Source organism: Struthio camelus, chromosome 1 (assembly GCF_040807025.1).
Source record: "Struthio camelus isolate bStrCam1 chromosome 1, bStrCam1.hap1, whole genome shotgun sequence".
NCBI lineage: Eukaryota > Metazoa > Chordata > Aves > Struthioniformes > Struthionidae > Struthio > Struthio camelus.
The window spans coordinates 61,114,847-61,133,070 of record NC_090942.1 but is presented as its reverse complement, the minus strand read 5'-3'; the positions used below and the strand labels follow the sequence as shown (position 1 = coordinate 61,133,070).

At 44.3% G+C, this 18,224-nt stretch overlaps 1 protein-coding gene across 1 annotated transcript; it reads left to right on the top strand.

Annotated features, from left to right (window-relative positions):
* The first annotated feature begins 387 nt into the window (after positions 1-387).
* Positions 388-3,663, top strand: ASCL4 (achaete-scute family bHLH transcription factor 4). The gene is made up of 2 exons (XM_068931195.1): positions 388-718; positions 812-3,663. The coding sequence occupies exon 2, from the start codon at positions 1,723-1,725 to the stop codon at positions 2,287-2,289; it is 567 nt and encodes a 188-aa protein (XP_068787296.1). The 5' UTR covers positions 388-718; positions 812-1,722; the 3' UTR covers positions 2,290-3,663.
* The last annotated feature ends 14,561 nt before the right edge of the window (positions 3,664-18,224 follow it).

The window sequence follows — 18,224 nt, the reverse complement described above, 5'->3', positions numbered from 1 at the left end:
GCTTTTCAGCCATTTTGGTGCTGATCCTACCCCTGGCATAAGTCAGAGTCCAGAATTGTTCTCACTTACGTCTTTCTGGAACCGTCTCCACGTATGTTTATCAAACTTTGAAGATTAAAATCTAGGTTGTTCTTGTATCATTGCCTTTTGAAACTGCCGAACAGGCCAGCAAAGACACACAAGCTAGCTTGAAAATGCACGCTTACATCATTGCCGCTGGTTTCTGACTCAGCAGAGACATATGTTTCTCAGAGTGGAGGATGTTGTTTCAGTTACTCACCGTTCCGAGACAGTTTGTCACGAGACACTAAACAGGGCGGAAACTTTCACTTTGAGCAAAAAAACAGTTTTAGTAGAGCCTACATGCCTGTACCTTTTCACGTTCTTCCCTTCCCACAGGTCTCCCAGACCAAAGTTCAACTCACCAAACTGATGGTGGGAAAAACAGCAGATTTATTTCACTGCAAAGATGTGTTTCTGGAAAGATGTTATAACTGTGGAGCCCTTCGAATACACCCCACTTGCTGCAGAAGACGATCCTAACACAACATGACATCTTAGAAACACAGGTTGGGACATTGCCCTTGCACTGGCAAACGTCCTTGTCTTCTGTCCACCTCTTCTCTTTGGCAAACAAATCGAAGGATATAGCACAGGTCTGGCACAGTCAAGAGGAATTTTCCACTCTCCAATTAAAGCAGTGTGCTGGGTCTGTCTGGTAAGCCAGTATCTGTGTAAATACCTGGAAATACCTATGCTGCTGTCCAGGGGCAATCAGAGCATAACTGTTATCTTTGTTTTTTTGGGGCAGGTGCTTATAGTAAAGACCAGAACATCTCTGCAATGAATAGAAACAGGCAAAATGCTGAAGATTTTTGAAAATGCACATTTTCAACTTGTGAAACTCACGCTTCTTGAAAAAGCCTCTCTTCAGGTGAAGAAAGCAGTTTTCCTCTTAGGCTTGCACGTATTCATTCTTGATCTGACATGACTTGCAACCACAAGAGAGCACTCTTTCCTTTGATGATTTCTCAGCTTCCCCAGAAAGCTAGAGAGATGCCATATAAGTTTTGCAAACTGCATGTGAGCTGTTTCAGTTAGACCAGAGCAGCAGAAACAACAAAGCTTGCAGTTGCCTTTTGGATTTCATTGTGAAAAGCCTTTGGGTAGTTTTCGGATGACAGAAGATCCTTGGTTCCTGAAAAGGAGGAGTTCTGCCAAAACTTTGAAGATCCATGTAAACTTTGCAAATTACCCGTCTTTTGGAGACAATTATATCAAACGATACTGTGGATTACAATACATGAGAAGTGTTTAGAGCCTGGAAGATTATTTATGTTTGGCATTAACTCTTATGGTCATAATTTCAAGCGGGGAGAAAAGGAATACACAGGAACCCTCTTACTACCTTTTGAAATATGAAGATCAGAGGAAAAACAGGGTTTAAAGTGTGGAGTAATGGTCCTCAAAATGCATCTATAAATTAGCTGGCATCCTACATCTATAAAAACAACAAGGCTGCAAGCTGATTTTCAGGCACAGAGTGGACCTCATGAATCATTAGCTGCACTTGAAGATCTGAATAGTTATATACCACGGGAGGAAGTTGCAGCCTGCGGGGCAGAGTACCTGTACAAATGTTTCTTCTTTGCTTGCCTTGATACAAGATTTGGAAGCCAAATTTGGGAACTGACAATTGCACTGGTGAAATAAAGAAGCAGCATGGACAGCAATAAAGATGATGAAGGACTATTGAACCGGATTGCGTTTTCAGGAGCTGTGTCCCTGACTAGCAGCCATGGGACTCCCCACGGGGTGCCCCTCAGGGAGGCCTTTGGGGTTCCCTTCCACCTGGACCCACCTTACTGGCAGCAAGCCTACAGCGGGCACACAGCTCGCCTTTCCTATATCCCATTCCCCGGATGCATGGGTGTCTATGACTACTCCTTTGAGCCTGCCTTCATTCGAAAGAGGAACGAGAGGGAAAGGCAGCGGGTGCGCTGCGTGAACGAGGGTTACACGCGCCTGAGAGAGCACCTGCCCAAAGAATTTGCTGACAAGCGCCTCAGCAAAGTGGAGACCCTGAGAGCTGCCATAAGTTACATCAAACACCTGCAGAGCTTGCTGGACTGTCATCCCCTAGGGTCTGGCGGTAAGGAAATGCTCTCTACCAAGGAGATTATGGAAGCTCCCAGTCCTGGTCCCCCCAGGGAGTGCAACAGTGATGGGGAGTCTAAAACCTCTTCAGCGTCATCCCCCTACAGTGAATTTGAGGAGCCGGGCAGCTAAGAAACATCCTCTCCGTAAACAGAAGCCTTCAAGATCGACTGAAAACCAAATCTAAAACCTTGGAGATTTTGCTACAGGTTAAAATGAATGCCAGGAAAAAGGAAAACAGCTAGGAAAAAATACAGGTATTTTCAGTCTGTCAGGGGACTTCTAATTTTGTCTGCACGAAACCTAAGGACGCTTTGTAAGCAAGCAGATTTCTCTCCATTTGCTTCAGCTGTATTACTAAACTTTCTTTAGACCGTAAAAACCCGAAGCAATTTTTACCACTCAGCTTTCATTCTGTTTATTTTCTTTTGCCTTTCACTTGGTGAGACAACAAAAACAGATAAACCAATTTCAGGAAATCCTCCTCCCTTCTCTCCTGCTCCCTCCTGTAACCTTTACTGTTGATTTTTCCTGACTGTCAACCCGAGATGCACTGAGTTACAACCGATTGGACTGGGAAAGGTAAGATTTAGATAAGATGTCTTTCCCCAAAATTTTTGGAAAACTCACAGAAACGCTTCTATTTCCAAAAAATATTTTTTTTCTTATAAACAAGCCTATATTTGTCAATGGATTTCTTTTGTAGCATCTTCTAAAGTGAAAGAAACAACTCATACTTTGGAAACTGAGCTATACGGTGATTATTTGAAGGAGTCTTTTCAAGAAAAGAAAGTCTGAAACTTTCACTCTAATCACTACAAGAAAGCGGCAAACAGAGTTTTGTAAAACTGCACCTAGAAAAGCAAAGTTCCACTAAGGGTACTGAATAAATGTTTCCAGCCTTTTTCTTTCTTCTGTGAAAACGGAGTTTGCAGACAAAATATTATTGATTGTGGCTTTTTGACAGGTCAGGGTTTATACACTTAGAAATATGTTTCTGTAGTGGTTAGGTACTGGTGTGTACAAAAAGGGAAACATTAAATGTATCAGTTTACATCTGCATGAAAATGTAGGCATTTCTCCTTTTTTTTAGAATATTGTATTATTTTTTAGAAGACTACACCTCTTAAGATTAATATTTCAAAATCTACAAAATACTGTTAATTTGTGCCATGTCTACTTAAAATGAGATGCAGTTTTTTTCTCCAAATTTCTCAAAAATCTTCCTTTTCTCTAAGGTCAGATTTAACCAAACATTTTACTCTCTGCTTATATTTAAGTATTTGCCATTCTGAATAAGGGGTAAAACCCACTTTTCCCATACACTTATCTTTCAAACTTCTTTTTTGGCCTCATGTTGGAGAAATGCTTTCATAGCTTTTTTTTCTTCTTGCCATGATATACTGACTGAAAACCTGAAATAATACTTATGTATAAATATGAACAAATACTGATCAAATACCTCAAAACATGTCCATGAATTTCATGTAAATAAAAAATGGAGTTAATCCTGGCTGTGGTTTTTTTCACTTTCTATTGATAATAATGAACGAGGCAGCAGTGTTTGCAAGAGTAATGAGTTTTCAGGAAAGAGTAAAGAAAATGGTCAGGAAGCCAATATGAACTGCTAACTATGAAACTTGTAAGAGTTTTTAAGTCTAGATAAGGGAGCAGGAAGAAATCCTATCAAAATTATTAGCTATAAAAATACTGCTCTGCTGATTTCTAGCATACTCTGAAACATCTGATTGTACAGTTTGAGCTATTAACTGCCTACCTTCAAGCTTGTGCAGCAAAAGTTTCCACCTAACTGTTGCTGAGGCTCTGAACCCATTTTTTTTTCAAAATTTTCAACCAATATTGTTGAAAAGCAAATACATTTAGGCAAATCACACAATTCACAAATGGAAAGCTTCTAAACGAGTTATCCAAATGGCTTACTACAAATTATTCACTCAGCTGGACCATATGAAAGCATCGCTGTTAGAAATGTCAATGCAAGTCACAAGCTTCATTCTTTATTCTTTATGCAGTAGCCAGGTTCATTTATAATGACAATTTTGTTTCTATAAGGGCTGTTACTTTTGTGTGATCTGTTTCCAAGACCCAAAGAGTATATGTCCAGTTTTCTGGACAATTCTCTTTAAGGATCCAGAGCTGAAGCACTTATTTTGGGGTGCATAAATGTTTGTATTGAAAGAAAGGGGAGGAGGGTAAGGTAGTGGCCTGAACGTCTAATTCCTGTTTGGCTTTTCTTCTTCCTTTTTTGGTCTCTGACAGGAGATTCAACGTCTCTCTGCCTCAGATTTTAGGTTTTTGGAAATATGGTAATGCTAGTGATAACTCTATCAGTAAGACTGAATTGCCTTTCTCCCACAAAGCAGAGAATAAATCCCTGTTATCTATGAAAAATGCACATTCCCTCAGAGCACCACAGATGAATTCTGTGAGACAGTGTTGTTTGTAAAGCTCTCTGAAGACGAAAAGCAGTGAATATACATATAATGACAATAAATTAGCCAAATCAAACCGAGCCTCTAAAATGAAAATGACCATAAGGTCTGTTACTTTGGGGGCAGAAGGCATCAGATAACACCCCGCAGAAATGTTTAGGTCGGATGGTTATCGCAGACGTTTGGCCCCTACAGAGGTATCCGAGAGCCGTACTCTGATTTCCACATCCCAGAGAGAGGGGAGCGTGCGCTGCCTGCTCCGTGGCCAGCCAGGTCAGGAGCTGACCGCCAGGTCAGGTGACTCCGCCTCCTTTCAGCCTCATTTTGCATGGGATGTGGCTCAAGGGAGTGTAACTGAGTGGGGACCGTCCCCTCTGTGGTGCCCTGGGCCTGTCACTGCTGTCACTGCTGTCACACACCCCTTCCCATGGGAGATGCAGGCTGATCTGGTGCACTTTCAGATGGTTCTCTTTTATTTGTTGTTCAGTCTTAATATTCTGCAGTTGGAACCAAACCTGGATTTTGTGAAATAACATTCTGGAAAAGACTTCCGTGACTCAAGTCAAGAAGACTAGTTAAAAATCTAAATTTTAAAGAAACTGTAGATTTCTCCTTTTTTTTTTTTTTTTTAAGATTGTACAGTTCCCTCTCTTTAACATGTCTGAAGGTTTTCTTAAAGTGCATCCTGATCCAGCCTCAGTGCTGAAGATTTGAGAGCTAGAATGTCATATGTAGATTAATTCTATTTTAAAGCAAAATTAATTTCTGGATGTAAAGGAAATTCTTTCCATGGGAAAAGCCTGTCACAGGTTGAACCACTCATAGGAGAGAATGTTCTACGTTTTGTTTCTGACAGTTCCTGCTGTCATACAAACCTCTTGCACAGTTTTAGCACAAGAAAGTAGAAAACAACTAAAGATTTCCCAAATATGGATCAGTGTTTCCTACATGCATCAACAAAGATTTCAAGTGAATGCTACATTTCAAAAGCTTTCTTAAGCTATTTCTGTCTAGACAAAGGTTTTCTTCAAAGCTTCCAAAGCGTATGATTATCAGACTTTGAAAGCAGACAATGATCCAGCTTGTCACCCTGAGAATTAAAGTTTTAATAAAAATGTTGACCAGAAGAATTGTCTCCATGTGGTGCAATTACTATTTACAAGAAAGAAGAACACTGATATCCCTAGGCAACTGTGCTACAGCTTTATCAAACTCCTGCACACAAAATGCAGACACTTTAATCTTTCTATCAAATGTGCAAAAACATACATCTGAAGTCTTCCCTCATCTGCCATTAAATTACAAATCCATTTGCTGCTTGATATTATCAGCATTTTAAAGATGTGTAATCCTGGCCATGGGATTGCTTTTAATCCTCTAATAGCTATTTAGCAGATTTCTTCAGTAAAAGCCCATGCACACTCCTTTCATGTTATATTATCCAGTGTCAATAAATGGCCAAAGAAAACCAGAAGGTACTATAGAAAAGTAATGTTTAGACAGTAAAGCAATCAGGGCCAACTTATCCCTCCGGAATAAATGAACAGGGAACATCCACACAAAAATAAAGACTCTTTGAAAACATTTGTCGCCAGCACACTGAGGAAGAAGACAAAAAAGATCCAAAACGTTTTAAAGGGAGTCTCAGGGAATACCACTGGGAGACCCCTGCTGAAGTTAGCTGATGTCAATCATTGCAGCTGAGCAAGGGCTCTACAGATTATGAGTTAAGCAGGTATACCCTGAGCAGGTACCTCAGTAGTGATCCTCAGCACATGGGTAAATAGCTACAGAGAAGATAAGAGATGGTTTGCTCCAAACAGAGAGCAGCAAAGCAGTGAGACAGTAGCAATACTTAGCTCTTACACACGGCTGCCTGGCTCAAAGCCCTCTAAAAGCAAGATGAACAACATCATCAACCTGAAGGTGTGTTTCTAGGTAAAAATCTACTATAAATGCTCACTTGTACTTCCCACTGTATTTTGTCTACCTCACTGTGAATACGTCCATTGACAGAGAGATAGAACAGTTCTGTTGGATGAGCAAGCCTGCCTTGCTGGGAGACCGAAGTAAAGGAGAGAAGATGTTTCTAAAGGTGAATGTGTCTCTCCGTACCTCTTTTACACTGAAATTAATGGGGGATCAAATACAGAGAAGGGCCAGGCAGGGGTGCTGTTTCAATAAGCACAGATGGCCAAGTGCTTTTGTTTGCAATTTGTAGCAGTTTGCAAGGTGGCACTGCTCAGAAGACACTCAGAGCTGGCTGAAAACATTATGACTAGAATTCATTTGACTCAACTGAAGACATACTTTCAGGGACTGAGGGACTTGAGCTGAGACCAGGAAATTCAATAGGAACCCCTGTGCTCACTTGATGTGCTGGGCAGGAGGCTGTTAGTGCTTTTCAGGAGTGAAAGCACCACCTTTTTGGCCATCAAACCATCCTTCTCCCTTCCCACTCATATCTACATTGCACAGGTATTCCTGACACCTGACTCTAGTGTCTGAAGATTTCACAATTAAGAAAAGCAGCTAGAGCATCCTGTATCTTCAACAGCAGCATAGACTTCTCAAGTGCCTTCTCTTCCCCCATGTGAAAACCCACCATCGCTGATTGGCGTACCCAGCACAGCCAGCTGGTGGGTCATGGGCCTGGTCACCCAGTGATGCTCACGTGGCACTGGGATCACGGAGAGGCAGCTTATCGCTAGGAAGAAGACACCTCCTAGTCTGTGGGGTGGGGAGTTAGATAGGAGCCAGTTGTACTAACTACCACTCTCTAGGGGTGGGATTTGACAGGTCCTGTTTTAACATCCACAGTTTAGTAGCCTTGTCCTGTTGTATCACCTGAAAAATTCTCATTTAAAAGTCAAGAAGTGGGCCTGGGAAAATACACAAATTACTGTTTGCAATGATGTAGGACTCAGCTCTGCTAGGATCTTACCATAAGGGCTTTATAAGAGCAAATCTCTCTCTGAAATCAAATGAGCTTTTCTTGCTAGATTAAGCCCTAAGTGAAAGGCATATGGTGGTACATTTATGCTTGGCTATCATACTGGTTGTCAGAACTTGTCCCTTCTTGGCCTGAGCATGCAACATGCACTCAGGGTACAATCGGCAAGAAGGCAGCTATTTGGGAATACGTGAAAGCTGTGGATAGTTGCGTCTACCAATGCCTGGGCTGAGAGGGAGAATAAAGGTTCAGAGCTCTAGTCCGGCAGTGAGGTCCAATCTCAGAAGACAAACCTTTCCCAAGTTTGCAAATTGAGTTAAAAAATGAAGTGAATGATAACCAAAACCCAACTCATAAAGTGATAGCACAGGTATGTGCACAGGCTGAGCTTATTGGATACAATTCAAAGGAAAAGCACAAGAAAAGATCGGTTTAATTGGTTTCCCTTTATTTGTCACGGCTTACAAAAGAACCATTCTTCTCTAACAAACATGGTAGCTGTGTGTTCTTGAGCTGGAAATGCTGTGGGAGCCCATGGCTGGGCCCTGGAGCATAGCTCTATGGCTGCACTTTTCCTCTGGAGACCATGAGCCTGTGCAAATGCACTCGTGAGTCCTAAACATTGTAAACCCAAGACAAAGCTCATTAGTGATTTTTAGTCCAGTTTCCATTGGAAAAAAAGCTTAGACAACACTTTTTGTGACACCTGACATCACCAAAAGCTTCTGAACCTCTGACTGATTTTCAAGCAACTCTTATGGGCAGAAGGCCCAAAAATACAAATCAAACTTCTACAGTTTTTGTCAAAATAAGTGCTGGGCAGAGGAGGGAAGCCCAGCTGAGGACCTATGGCTCCAGCTGGTGAGCTGTGGTGCTTGATGCTAGGTCAGCTGAAGATGTTAATGGCCCCAGATTACCATGCTACCCAGTTGCTGGAGGCCACTACTCCTGTGGCAGATGCAGAGATCAGGTAGTGTATCTGCCTTTTAGTCACCACCATTCATAACTTGGTATTCACGTATCTTGAGGGTTGTTTTCAGGTCAGTTCTCCCATCCATGAAGTTGGGTGGCTGAAGACTCTGGCTAATCATCACCACTGTCTTCAGATGATATGGCTAGAGGGGCAAATACCCCCATAGCTGGGAGGACAGGGACAAGGAGCAGCCAGCAAGCCCATATTTCACTCTGAGTTCCCTCACCCTTCCTTAAAAGCTTTGAAGCCAGGCTTGTAGGACTGACTCTCTCATTTGGGAATGAGTTTGCGTTTGAAGAAACACAAAGAGTTAAATCTGTGTTACTGTGGATCTCAGTTTTTAGCCATTATGTTTTTACAGGTGCAGGGAATTAAAAGATATATTATTATAGGTAATATTTTTTTGGCAGGCTTCTTGGGGAAATGAAGCTTAGGAGTCCAAACATCTCTGCTGCTTTCCCTATTGAAAACTTTGGAGCTCCCTTGGCTCCCTTCAGATTTGCCAGAAAACGGAGGTCTCAAAGACATGGAATTTCTCCAAAGTCCCTGAAGATCAGTGGCATCACAGCGGAAAAAGACGCCCAATTAGAGTCCAATTAGGGAGGAAGGGTTAACACCAAGTTGCCTTTCCAATTTGACCTGCTTGATGGCCAGTCAGCCCCTGGGTACCGGCCAGCCCATCAACAGGCATGCACGCTTTGCACTAGTTGTAACACATACGGCTTCTTGCCCAGCCTACTGGGGACGAGGGATGAGAGTATGGCCATTCTGAGGGTGTTTTGGATTTGTGAGGGGGAAACTGAACAGACTATGGGAGACTGAAGAGTTGAAAATGTGGGGATGGTTTACTGCAATGGAGCATGGGGGTGTATAGCACCAAGCCAAGCCAAGCCAAGCTTCAGTAGTTCTGCTGCTCACAGAGCACCTTTTTGTCACTGTGATTTTATCACGATGCTGTGTGGTTCTGGGCATAAATAGAAGATTTTTGTGTTCCAGGGCTGTCAGCTGTTGGCACTGAATCCCAACCACTTTCTTCCATCTGTCCTGAGTTCACAAAGAGAACAAGTGGTTGCAAATAAATGGAATTTTCAGCTCTTTTTATGTATTTGCTTTACTGCCAGCATTATACTATATTAGGCTGCTGTCTAGATGGAGCTCTTTAAATTTAAGAAGCACTGAAGAAGTCACAAACTCTGCAGCAGAGAGTTTATCCCAAGGGAGCACTCACATTGAGGTGGTCCATACCTGGCTGCTTAATGAATGAAGTTGATGATAATGCACTGTGTAACGTATAAATGAAATAAGTCAGCTATACAAATATATGCATGTGTGTTGTGGTGTTTGCGCATGGGAGAAGGAATAAGGATGGAAGAGGGGAAGGAGAAAAGAAATGTGGTTTGGAAGTGTAGCACACTGTGGGATATCAAATCAGCCACGTGGCTGAAACCAGGGAAATAGGAACAAATTAGAAACAACATCTTTTGAGGAGGATTAATTCATGTAAACAAAGGACTTAAAGATAACATATTGATAGACAAACCCTGTGGAGATGTAAAAAGGCTAAGAGCTTTTGCATAGTAGAAATGATGATAGGAGCAAGCCGAGCAGTGGCTTTTACAGGCCAGGACTTACGGGAGCAATAGGCAGAGCTGGAGTGAGGCATGACTTCTGCCCCCCACCAGCCAGTGTGGATGTCTTCCATCATTTAACCTGTATTTGTCCTTCCCCCAGTTTATTTATGCTCCTCCACTTAGAGGGAGGAGTGCTCATGCCCCTGGAGGGCTGGCCTTATGTTTTTAGCCCAGGGTGCCATGAGTTTAGGGAAGACTCAGCTTTGTCCCTTGAGGCCTTGCTCACTTTGACCATCCTTTGTAAGCTTGGCCTTGAGCTGCTATGTCTGTGGTCTACTGCGGGGGTCCCGTGGGGCTGATAGTTGCCCCTCAGCATGAGTTGCTCCCCAGCCACGGCTGGGATGTGCTTCAGTGCCTGTGGCTCCCATGGGGCTCAGCTGGGCGCTGCTAGCCTGGCTCCAAGGGTGCACCTCAGGTGCAGCACTCAATCCCGAGGGGATTTTTTTGGGAACATGCATGTCCAGCAGAGAGGATAACAGGAGCCCAGCACCATGACGAAAGATGTAACAAGGAGCCTGGGATATGGACAGGAGGACAAGCACAAGAGATGTGTCTCTTAAACGAGGAGCTGCACCACTTGCACCAGTCTTCTTCCCTCCTCTTCCGCCATGCCCCACCTTGAGAGTCAGGAGCGCTCCTGGAAAGCACGGGGGTGTCATGCTGGGCATCAGATGGGAAAAGGAGAGTGCTGGCTCTGTGAACAGGGTGAGGAAACAAGGAGCAACGTCAGTAGCACTGGCAGGATCTCAGGTCACCTTTGGGCATCCAACCCAGCACAGAAACTAGTCCATTAGAAAGAGGAATCAAAAGGCTGTAGTAGGCTAAGCATGTTCTTCTGCTTGTGATGGAAAGATTTTCCAAGCTCAGGACTATAGGAAGAGCTGTTCCCTGCTGTTAGTGTTTTTAACGAGTGGATATAGATTTGAGTCACGATGGTAATGCTCATTTCTTTCCATTTTGCCATTCCCCATCAATCCCTCTAGTTCTCTCTTCCCTCCAGCCTGCATCTACAGCTCTGGCTTCTGCTAAAGGGGCATAGGTAGAGGGGCATGTCCTCACTATGTATTTCATGTGCTTCTCATAGCATCACCTGATTTTAGTGTCCTTCCTTGCTTATACCGCTCTGCTGTTGATCGCACTAACTGCTGCCCTTGATGAAGATGGACATGTCTCCCTGCAGCTGGGCTGGAGGTGGGCAGAGAGTTGTTTCATAAGCAAAATAAAAAAAAAGGATCCTAACAACAAAAAAAGCAATATAATTCTACCACCAGCCATTGCGCAAAGGTGGCTGAGACCACAGCATTTGCACAACAGTGTTATCTGTCTGCCTGCACCTCAAACATTCTGGTCTCATCTACTTACCATCGCCTCTCATTTATCTTTTCTTGTTAATCATTCCAAAATACCTCCGAGCGTATTTCTTATCAAAGTGCTGAGCAGTTGTGAGCAGGCTGTGCTTTGGCTGGGGAGTGGAGAGGATGATTACAGTGCTTAGCCCACCTGCTGTTGAGAGAGCCTGGGAGCCTAGCAATAAACTGGGTTTATTTTAGCCCTGGGTTTCCCCTCCTTTCTCTTTAACAGCACGGCCTTCCTCTCAGGTCTGTGCTGAAAACACCAAGAGATTCTGTGCTGAAAACACCAAGAGATCCTGCCCTATCTCCCTGGAAAATACTATCCAGATTGCCTTTATACCAGTTCACAGGAGCTGGTTTGTAGCTACAGTGCTGCAAAATCCATCTGGCTGCTTGTCCCTCATGTAAGTGGAAGCACAGGGTTCTGCTTCATGCCAGAGTCTCCTTAGCTCTTTGCTGTTACCCAGCTCTGCCTGCGCAGCCCTTGCTTATATGATACAGGATACAGTGAGGATGGTCGGGACCAAGAGAGCTCCTTGCAGGTAACCTGCTGAATAACCCAAATGACACCACCAGGGTCCTCTTTGCCATCAACTCCCTCATGCTGACTAACGCAAACCATCACTGAAGCCAGGCGAAAAGCCACAGAAAAACCCTAAACTTATGCTCGGGCCCTGCCTAGTTCCTTCATCAACCCTGCATGCTCCAAAATCCCTCTGCATGCAAATGAAGGGTGCTGCTTCCCCGCTGAGCCGCGATGCACTGGCGGGGGGGTCACTGGTCTCGGTGCGGGATGTGTGTGTGTTTGTGTGTGTGGTGGAGAGCTGCCAGGGCATCAGGCGGGAGTCCCAGCTCTGCAGATAGGCCAAGGGTTTTGGCTGTGTCTGGAGGTCCACTATCTGTGGGGGACAGTGAGGTGGAAAAAATGGGTTCCCTCACTGGAGGTAAGGGGGAAAAGCTAAATCTCAGCCTGGATCTCAGCAGCAGCCTGAACCTGGAGGCTGAGCAGCCAAATGTGGCCTTTTCTGGGGCCGACCACTGAGCCTCCACAGTGGCTTAGGAAATTTGGGGTGCTCAAAATTCAGTCAAACATAGATAAAAGCTGTCCTGCTGCCTTCAAAGGGACTGATCCTCTATGGGGAGCTTACAGCGCTGGCCCTGCTGGTCCCACACAGCTAGCACTCACCCCGCCTATATGCAGAGTCTCCAAAACTGGAAGTCAAGTGTCCCCAGGGACCTTGGGAAGAGAGATTGCTCCTGGGGGCCAGAGGGCTGGGCCACCTCCTGTGGGCGCCCACCTCCCTCCACACATGGGAGATCTGCTGGGACAGCAGGCTGGGCAGTGCAGAGGAGACAGGGTGCAGGGTCCACATGGAGAGGGGCAGGTGGTGAAGTGGTTGCCCAAACACAGGGTGGGCTGTGAGCTAAGGGATGGGACGTGGGTCAGGGATGCCAAAGACCGAGTGCACAGCTCTGCGGCTGACCACCTGCACGGCCCTGGGGAGCCCTTTGCCTTCCCCTTGCCTTGCCTGTGCTTCCTCTTGCTTCCTTTGGAAGTGCTGCAGGGAAGTAACTGTCTTTCATTTTATATGCATAGTACCTTTTGCAAAGGGCTCCCTAGACCAGACACAAGCAACAGTCCTACTGGTCAGGAAGGAAAATGGGCCAATTACAAGATTACAAGAAGTGGCACCCATGAAGGATCAGCCAGACAGCATTGAAGGGAAATACATTCTGCTTTCCTAAATTTACCTCTTTAGCGCGACTGGAGTAGGCTTATCCCCCCCCATGCCCACACAGATAGACACTCATACTCTTACACACGCACCCAACATGGCTGGGTAGTGTCGCACCCTCGTTTCACAGGAGCTATTCCCCATGCAGGCTGTGGCTGTACATCCCTAGTGGCCTGTTTGGACAGATCAAAGTTGTGTGCATAAAGCATGTCAGCACGGGACATGTTATACAAATGCGAGGCTTTGTGTCTCCGTGTGCTGCGTGCTTCATAGCTTTGCATTTTGCAGCGGTATGAAAGCTTCAAAAGTTCCATTATTTTAACAAGCCCATAAAGAATAAGGTTATTAAATGTTGTTTATAGTACCCTGAGAAGCTCATTCAGTTACCAGCTGGTTCAGTTTTTACTAAGACAAGTTTCATAAGGGCGCCAAGTCCTATTTGCTTGGGTTGTGGGAGCTTGCATTGAAAGCTCGAGACACTGACAATGTGATCAGCACACAAGGGCTGAATTACTCTATAGCAGGGGTGGTCAACATGGAATCAAAGATTAATGAAATATGTTAGTTTTGTAATTGAAAGAAATGTCCCATTTAAACAGTTCTAAATGTATTTCTGGTAAAAAAAAAATGGTTATTTTCTGCAAATGTTACTGGAATTTTATTGAGGTCATTGTCTTAAAGAATACATTTCATATTTGCACCTTCAGTGTAAAAAGTCACAATTTAAGTCATTTCATCACCTAATAATTGCCACAAAATTAATAAAGTCATTGCATATCTGGAATAACGGGCATCAGAACCTGTAGCTGGGCAGGAGATGGTTGTGCTAAGTGAGGATTATGTGCAAGCAAAATGGCCAGTATGGCGCAGTGCAGCACAGGCACTTGCAGACAGCAGCCGGACAAGAACAGTTGGAAAAAAAGGATTTAGATTGTCTGAGTAAAGGGAGAAGCCTATTGAGGTGCCAGGAAAGGACCCCAAGGTTTCATCCATTTGGGCCTGAGTTTAGATTACTGGAAAGGTGGTACTAAGACCAAGTTCACCATCTCATGGATTTTTTTCCCAGAAGGAAGTCTAAAGTGAGGTCTCTGGCCAGGCTTTCCCGTGCTTGGAGTACAGGGTAAGAAGAAGAAGATCGCCTCCAGGAAAGTTACTCGTGAGTTTTCTTCATGGTTCTTACTTGCAAGAGATCAGTTAAGAGTTTAGTAATCAAGTCTAGCATGTAAATGTGGGCAGATACACATGCAGCAAAAGTCACAGAGCACCTTCTAGAGCTGACTCCAAAGGCTGGGAGCTGGGAGCTTTGGAGCACGGGTCAGGGCAGATGGTCAGCTGGTAAAAATGCCTGGTATAACGTGTCACTAAAGTGTGACAATGGCAGCAGCAACCTGCGTCCAGGAATCATCAGGATGATTTATTTTATACATAAATCTAGTTTTAGCGATATGAAAATGTTTCCAAAATAATTCTAAAAGCCATTTTTAGTTTGAAAGAATACAATAGAAAATATTGTGAAAATGGATTTATATTGAACTCTTCCTGCAAAACAAAGGCAGCTTTGATTTTATTCTCCTCCTGAAAGCATTTCCCTCTCTTCAGCTAGTCCTAATTTTTAATACTGAGAACAAAGGCCCAAGCTTATGCTCAAATATTGATAGTGACTTGATTGCAACGATTAGGAAAACGACTTGCAGCTTACACAGATCTGAAAGTTTAAGACATGCAGACACCAATAAAAGTGTAAATGGAAAACTGCTGAACTTATAAATTACTTGAGGAGGTTTAAGGAAAGGCATTTGTAGGGCTGAGTGAAAAAGCTTTGGAGAATCAGAGGGATCCCTAGAAGATTAGATACTTTATTTTTTTTCTGAGAGTCCTTGGGGTGGAACTCTTTGGAGAATAGGTTTTATAGAGAAATTTCCAGTACAACTCGGTTTCAGCCAGGTCATAAATACAACATAGGCACTTCAAAAGGAAAACGTATGTATAGGACAGGCCATAGGACAGGACTAGAAGTATATTCTGCCTGGCACATTGTGGATGTGAGACAACACCTATATAGTTAAACCATATTCCTCCTTTTCTGTTTTTCTCCTAGATTCAGTGGGACAAATTCACACCCTCATGAAAGATCTGGCAGCTCCCTCCAAGTCCTGAACCTTATCCAAGTGATAATTATGTCTGTTTGAAATTCCAGGAGCTGAGAACTAGCCTCCAGCAACTCAACAAAGGCTTCTCCAGTGCTCTGAGGAAACGATGCCGACACTTCCCTTCTCTCTGTCTACCTCCTGCTGAAACGTATTTGCAGTTTCCTGAAGCCTTTAAGGCTTTTCAAGAGATCTGGTGGAACTAGACTTAATATTTCACGAAGTATCATCGCATACAAAGACAAAGAAACATCCCCACGGGCATAGTTAATACAGACAAACCTTAATGGCTTTTTTTTTTCTCCAGTTGCAAATGTATAATTAATCTCAGTTCAAATTTACATGTTTGATCTGCTTCTTTTAGGCGTTAGGCTATAGATGTCTTTGAAGGAAAGGGAAGATCCTGTGATTTGAGCTGGAGTGCCTGGGATATACTCAGTGTTTATGTGGGCAAATCCTGTGTGCCCAGCGCTAGATGGGTGCTGAGGGCACAGGGGAACAGGCAGGAGCCTGCACTCACCCAGCCAGGTTGGCTTAGCTCGGTAGCTGAAATAGGTCTGCAGAATGCTAACCCAGCAGCTGCTAGGTCAGCCCAGTTTTAAAAGCCATCAAGATGGAGATAAGGAAATTAATATCTCTGAATGATGGAGAAGAGACTGATTTATTTCCTGCTTCATTAGGTTTAATGGATGTCTCTAAAAGTCTCTTCATGGTGATGGTTGATCAGTCCCTCCTGATAGCGTACAGATCTTCTACCCTTTCATAGCCATGGTAAAACCTCCCTCAAAACAACTTCTTTGACAGAGACTTGTAGCAACACCTACTGCAAAGTGCCATGAAATTCTACTAATTAAAACCTGAAATTGATGTACTAAGTGTTTCAACTGCTTCCTCAATCTATCTAAAGCCAAAGAGAAAGCAGAAGCATAGATCCCTCTATCTAAAAATCAGGGGAAGAATTCCTCCTTTTTTCCTTACCCTGGACATTTGCAACATACCCCACTTCCTGACAGGCTTATGGCTCAACAAACACTGTTTCCTGGCTTGGAAATGTGAAATGGAAAAGCAGAAGGCTCCACAGCTAGCTGCAAAGCTGTGTGCTTCCCAAGCTGGCCTGCCAGGAGGTGGAAACACACTGGCATGAGTTGGGAGAAGCAACCACAGCAGTGTTTGGCACAGCAGGTGGTTTAGATTTGTGTTGGGCCTCAGATGCACTTGTAGGAAAGTGTGGAGGCCTGCGGCTAGAACAACAAGGACTAGTTCAGGGCAGGGTTGAATTTTCAGTGGCAGAGCAGTGATGAGGAATGAGGACAGGACGTGAGCAGAGGTTGGTCAAGACTGAAGCCTGCTGGCAATCTGAGTGAAAACAGGATGGGAAAAGCACCGAGGCAGGAGATGAGCTTGGTTGTACACAAGGAAAGGGGATTGAGTTAGCCTTGAGACCTTGTATCAAGATCTGTTTTGGCAGCTGCCCTAAGCCACTGTCTGCAGTGGGTCTACAGGCAGCAGCGCAATGCCAGGAGTGAGGAAGCAGCAACAAGCCGGGATGCCTGAGGCATCTGCTAGCTCATCACATCTCCAGGACAGCCCTCCTGGCTAGAGCCTCAGTGAAGGACAACAAAGACAAGATCAAAGCCTGCTCCCCAGTAAAGGGTCAGAGAAGACAGCGCTCACTGAAGGGCAATACCTCTACTGCATCGTCCAGAAGTCATTCAGAGCCATGGCTTCTGGAAAGGGCTTGCTTCATTAGCTGTCCAAAGTCAGACTGATCAGCTCCACACATAGCATGAGCATCTGCACAACAATCCACCATTCTGGTAGGCCTCCCATGACGCCTTGCCATGCCTTCCTCCTTGACTGCTCTCCACCTCCTCCACCAGATCCGAGTCTCCTATGCTAACTGGGATGTGCCTGCAGCCGGAGCAGTGGCAGATCTCCCAGCGGGGCTATGGTTCATGGGCACAGCTCAGTGTGGGGCCTGGAGCAAGAGGAAGAGGAAGCACTGCAGGTGAGATGTGCAGGCACCTGTGGGCTGGTGGTGGAAACCTGAGCGGAGGTTTCCTGACAGCTCTGTCAGCCTTCTGCAGATAGGAGCAGCAGCAGGAGCTAATTCTCCCTCAAACAAAACTTCCAAGTTCTCATTCCATAGTTTAAAAGAAAAGAAAATAAAGGAGTAAAGATGAAAACATATCCTCTTCAAAAAGGGAAATTTCCATTTGAAGTGCTGAGAATTCAAAGCCATGTTCAAGTCAAATCTTCCCCAGCAGCAGCATTTTTTTTTTCCTCAGTAGTGTGTATCAATTTCTTCTGACAACAATTTCATGGCTTGAGGATAAATAAGCCCAATACTTCATTGGTATTATATTTTACAACTGCAGACAGACCACAGAGATTAAAATTCTTTGGATGAGTCACCAAAGAAGGGGGAGGTGGGACTGTTGAAAAGCCAGTGTTGTGAAACACGGATTGAACACAAAACAAACAGAATTTCGCCTTTCATCCGCAATGCCATGGAGACTGGAATTTCCCTAGCACTAGAAGAAAGGCAAATGCATGAGGTGGGTGATGAGGGCAGAGGGAAGGAGGCGCAGGCACGAAGGGTCACACCACTGCAGGCTTGTGAAGATCGCCCTGCGCATTCGCGAAGAGGACCTGTATCATTTCTCACCCCTGGCTGGGTGCTGACTCAGCAATTAAGTAAAAGTTGGGGAAGCCTCAGGGCGTTTCTCACTCATTCTAGTGCAATATTAATTTCTTGATTCCATGGTAAACAAAAGTAACTGAAAAATAAAATCATTTCCCGTTGATCCAAAAGAATTTGT

Excerpts from the sequence above, each read along its gene's own strand:
- ASCL4 (XM_068931195.1), top strand. The coding sequence starts at position 1,723 with ATGGACAGCAATAAAGATGATGAAGGACTATTGAACCGGATTGCGTTT.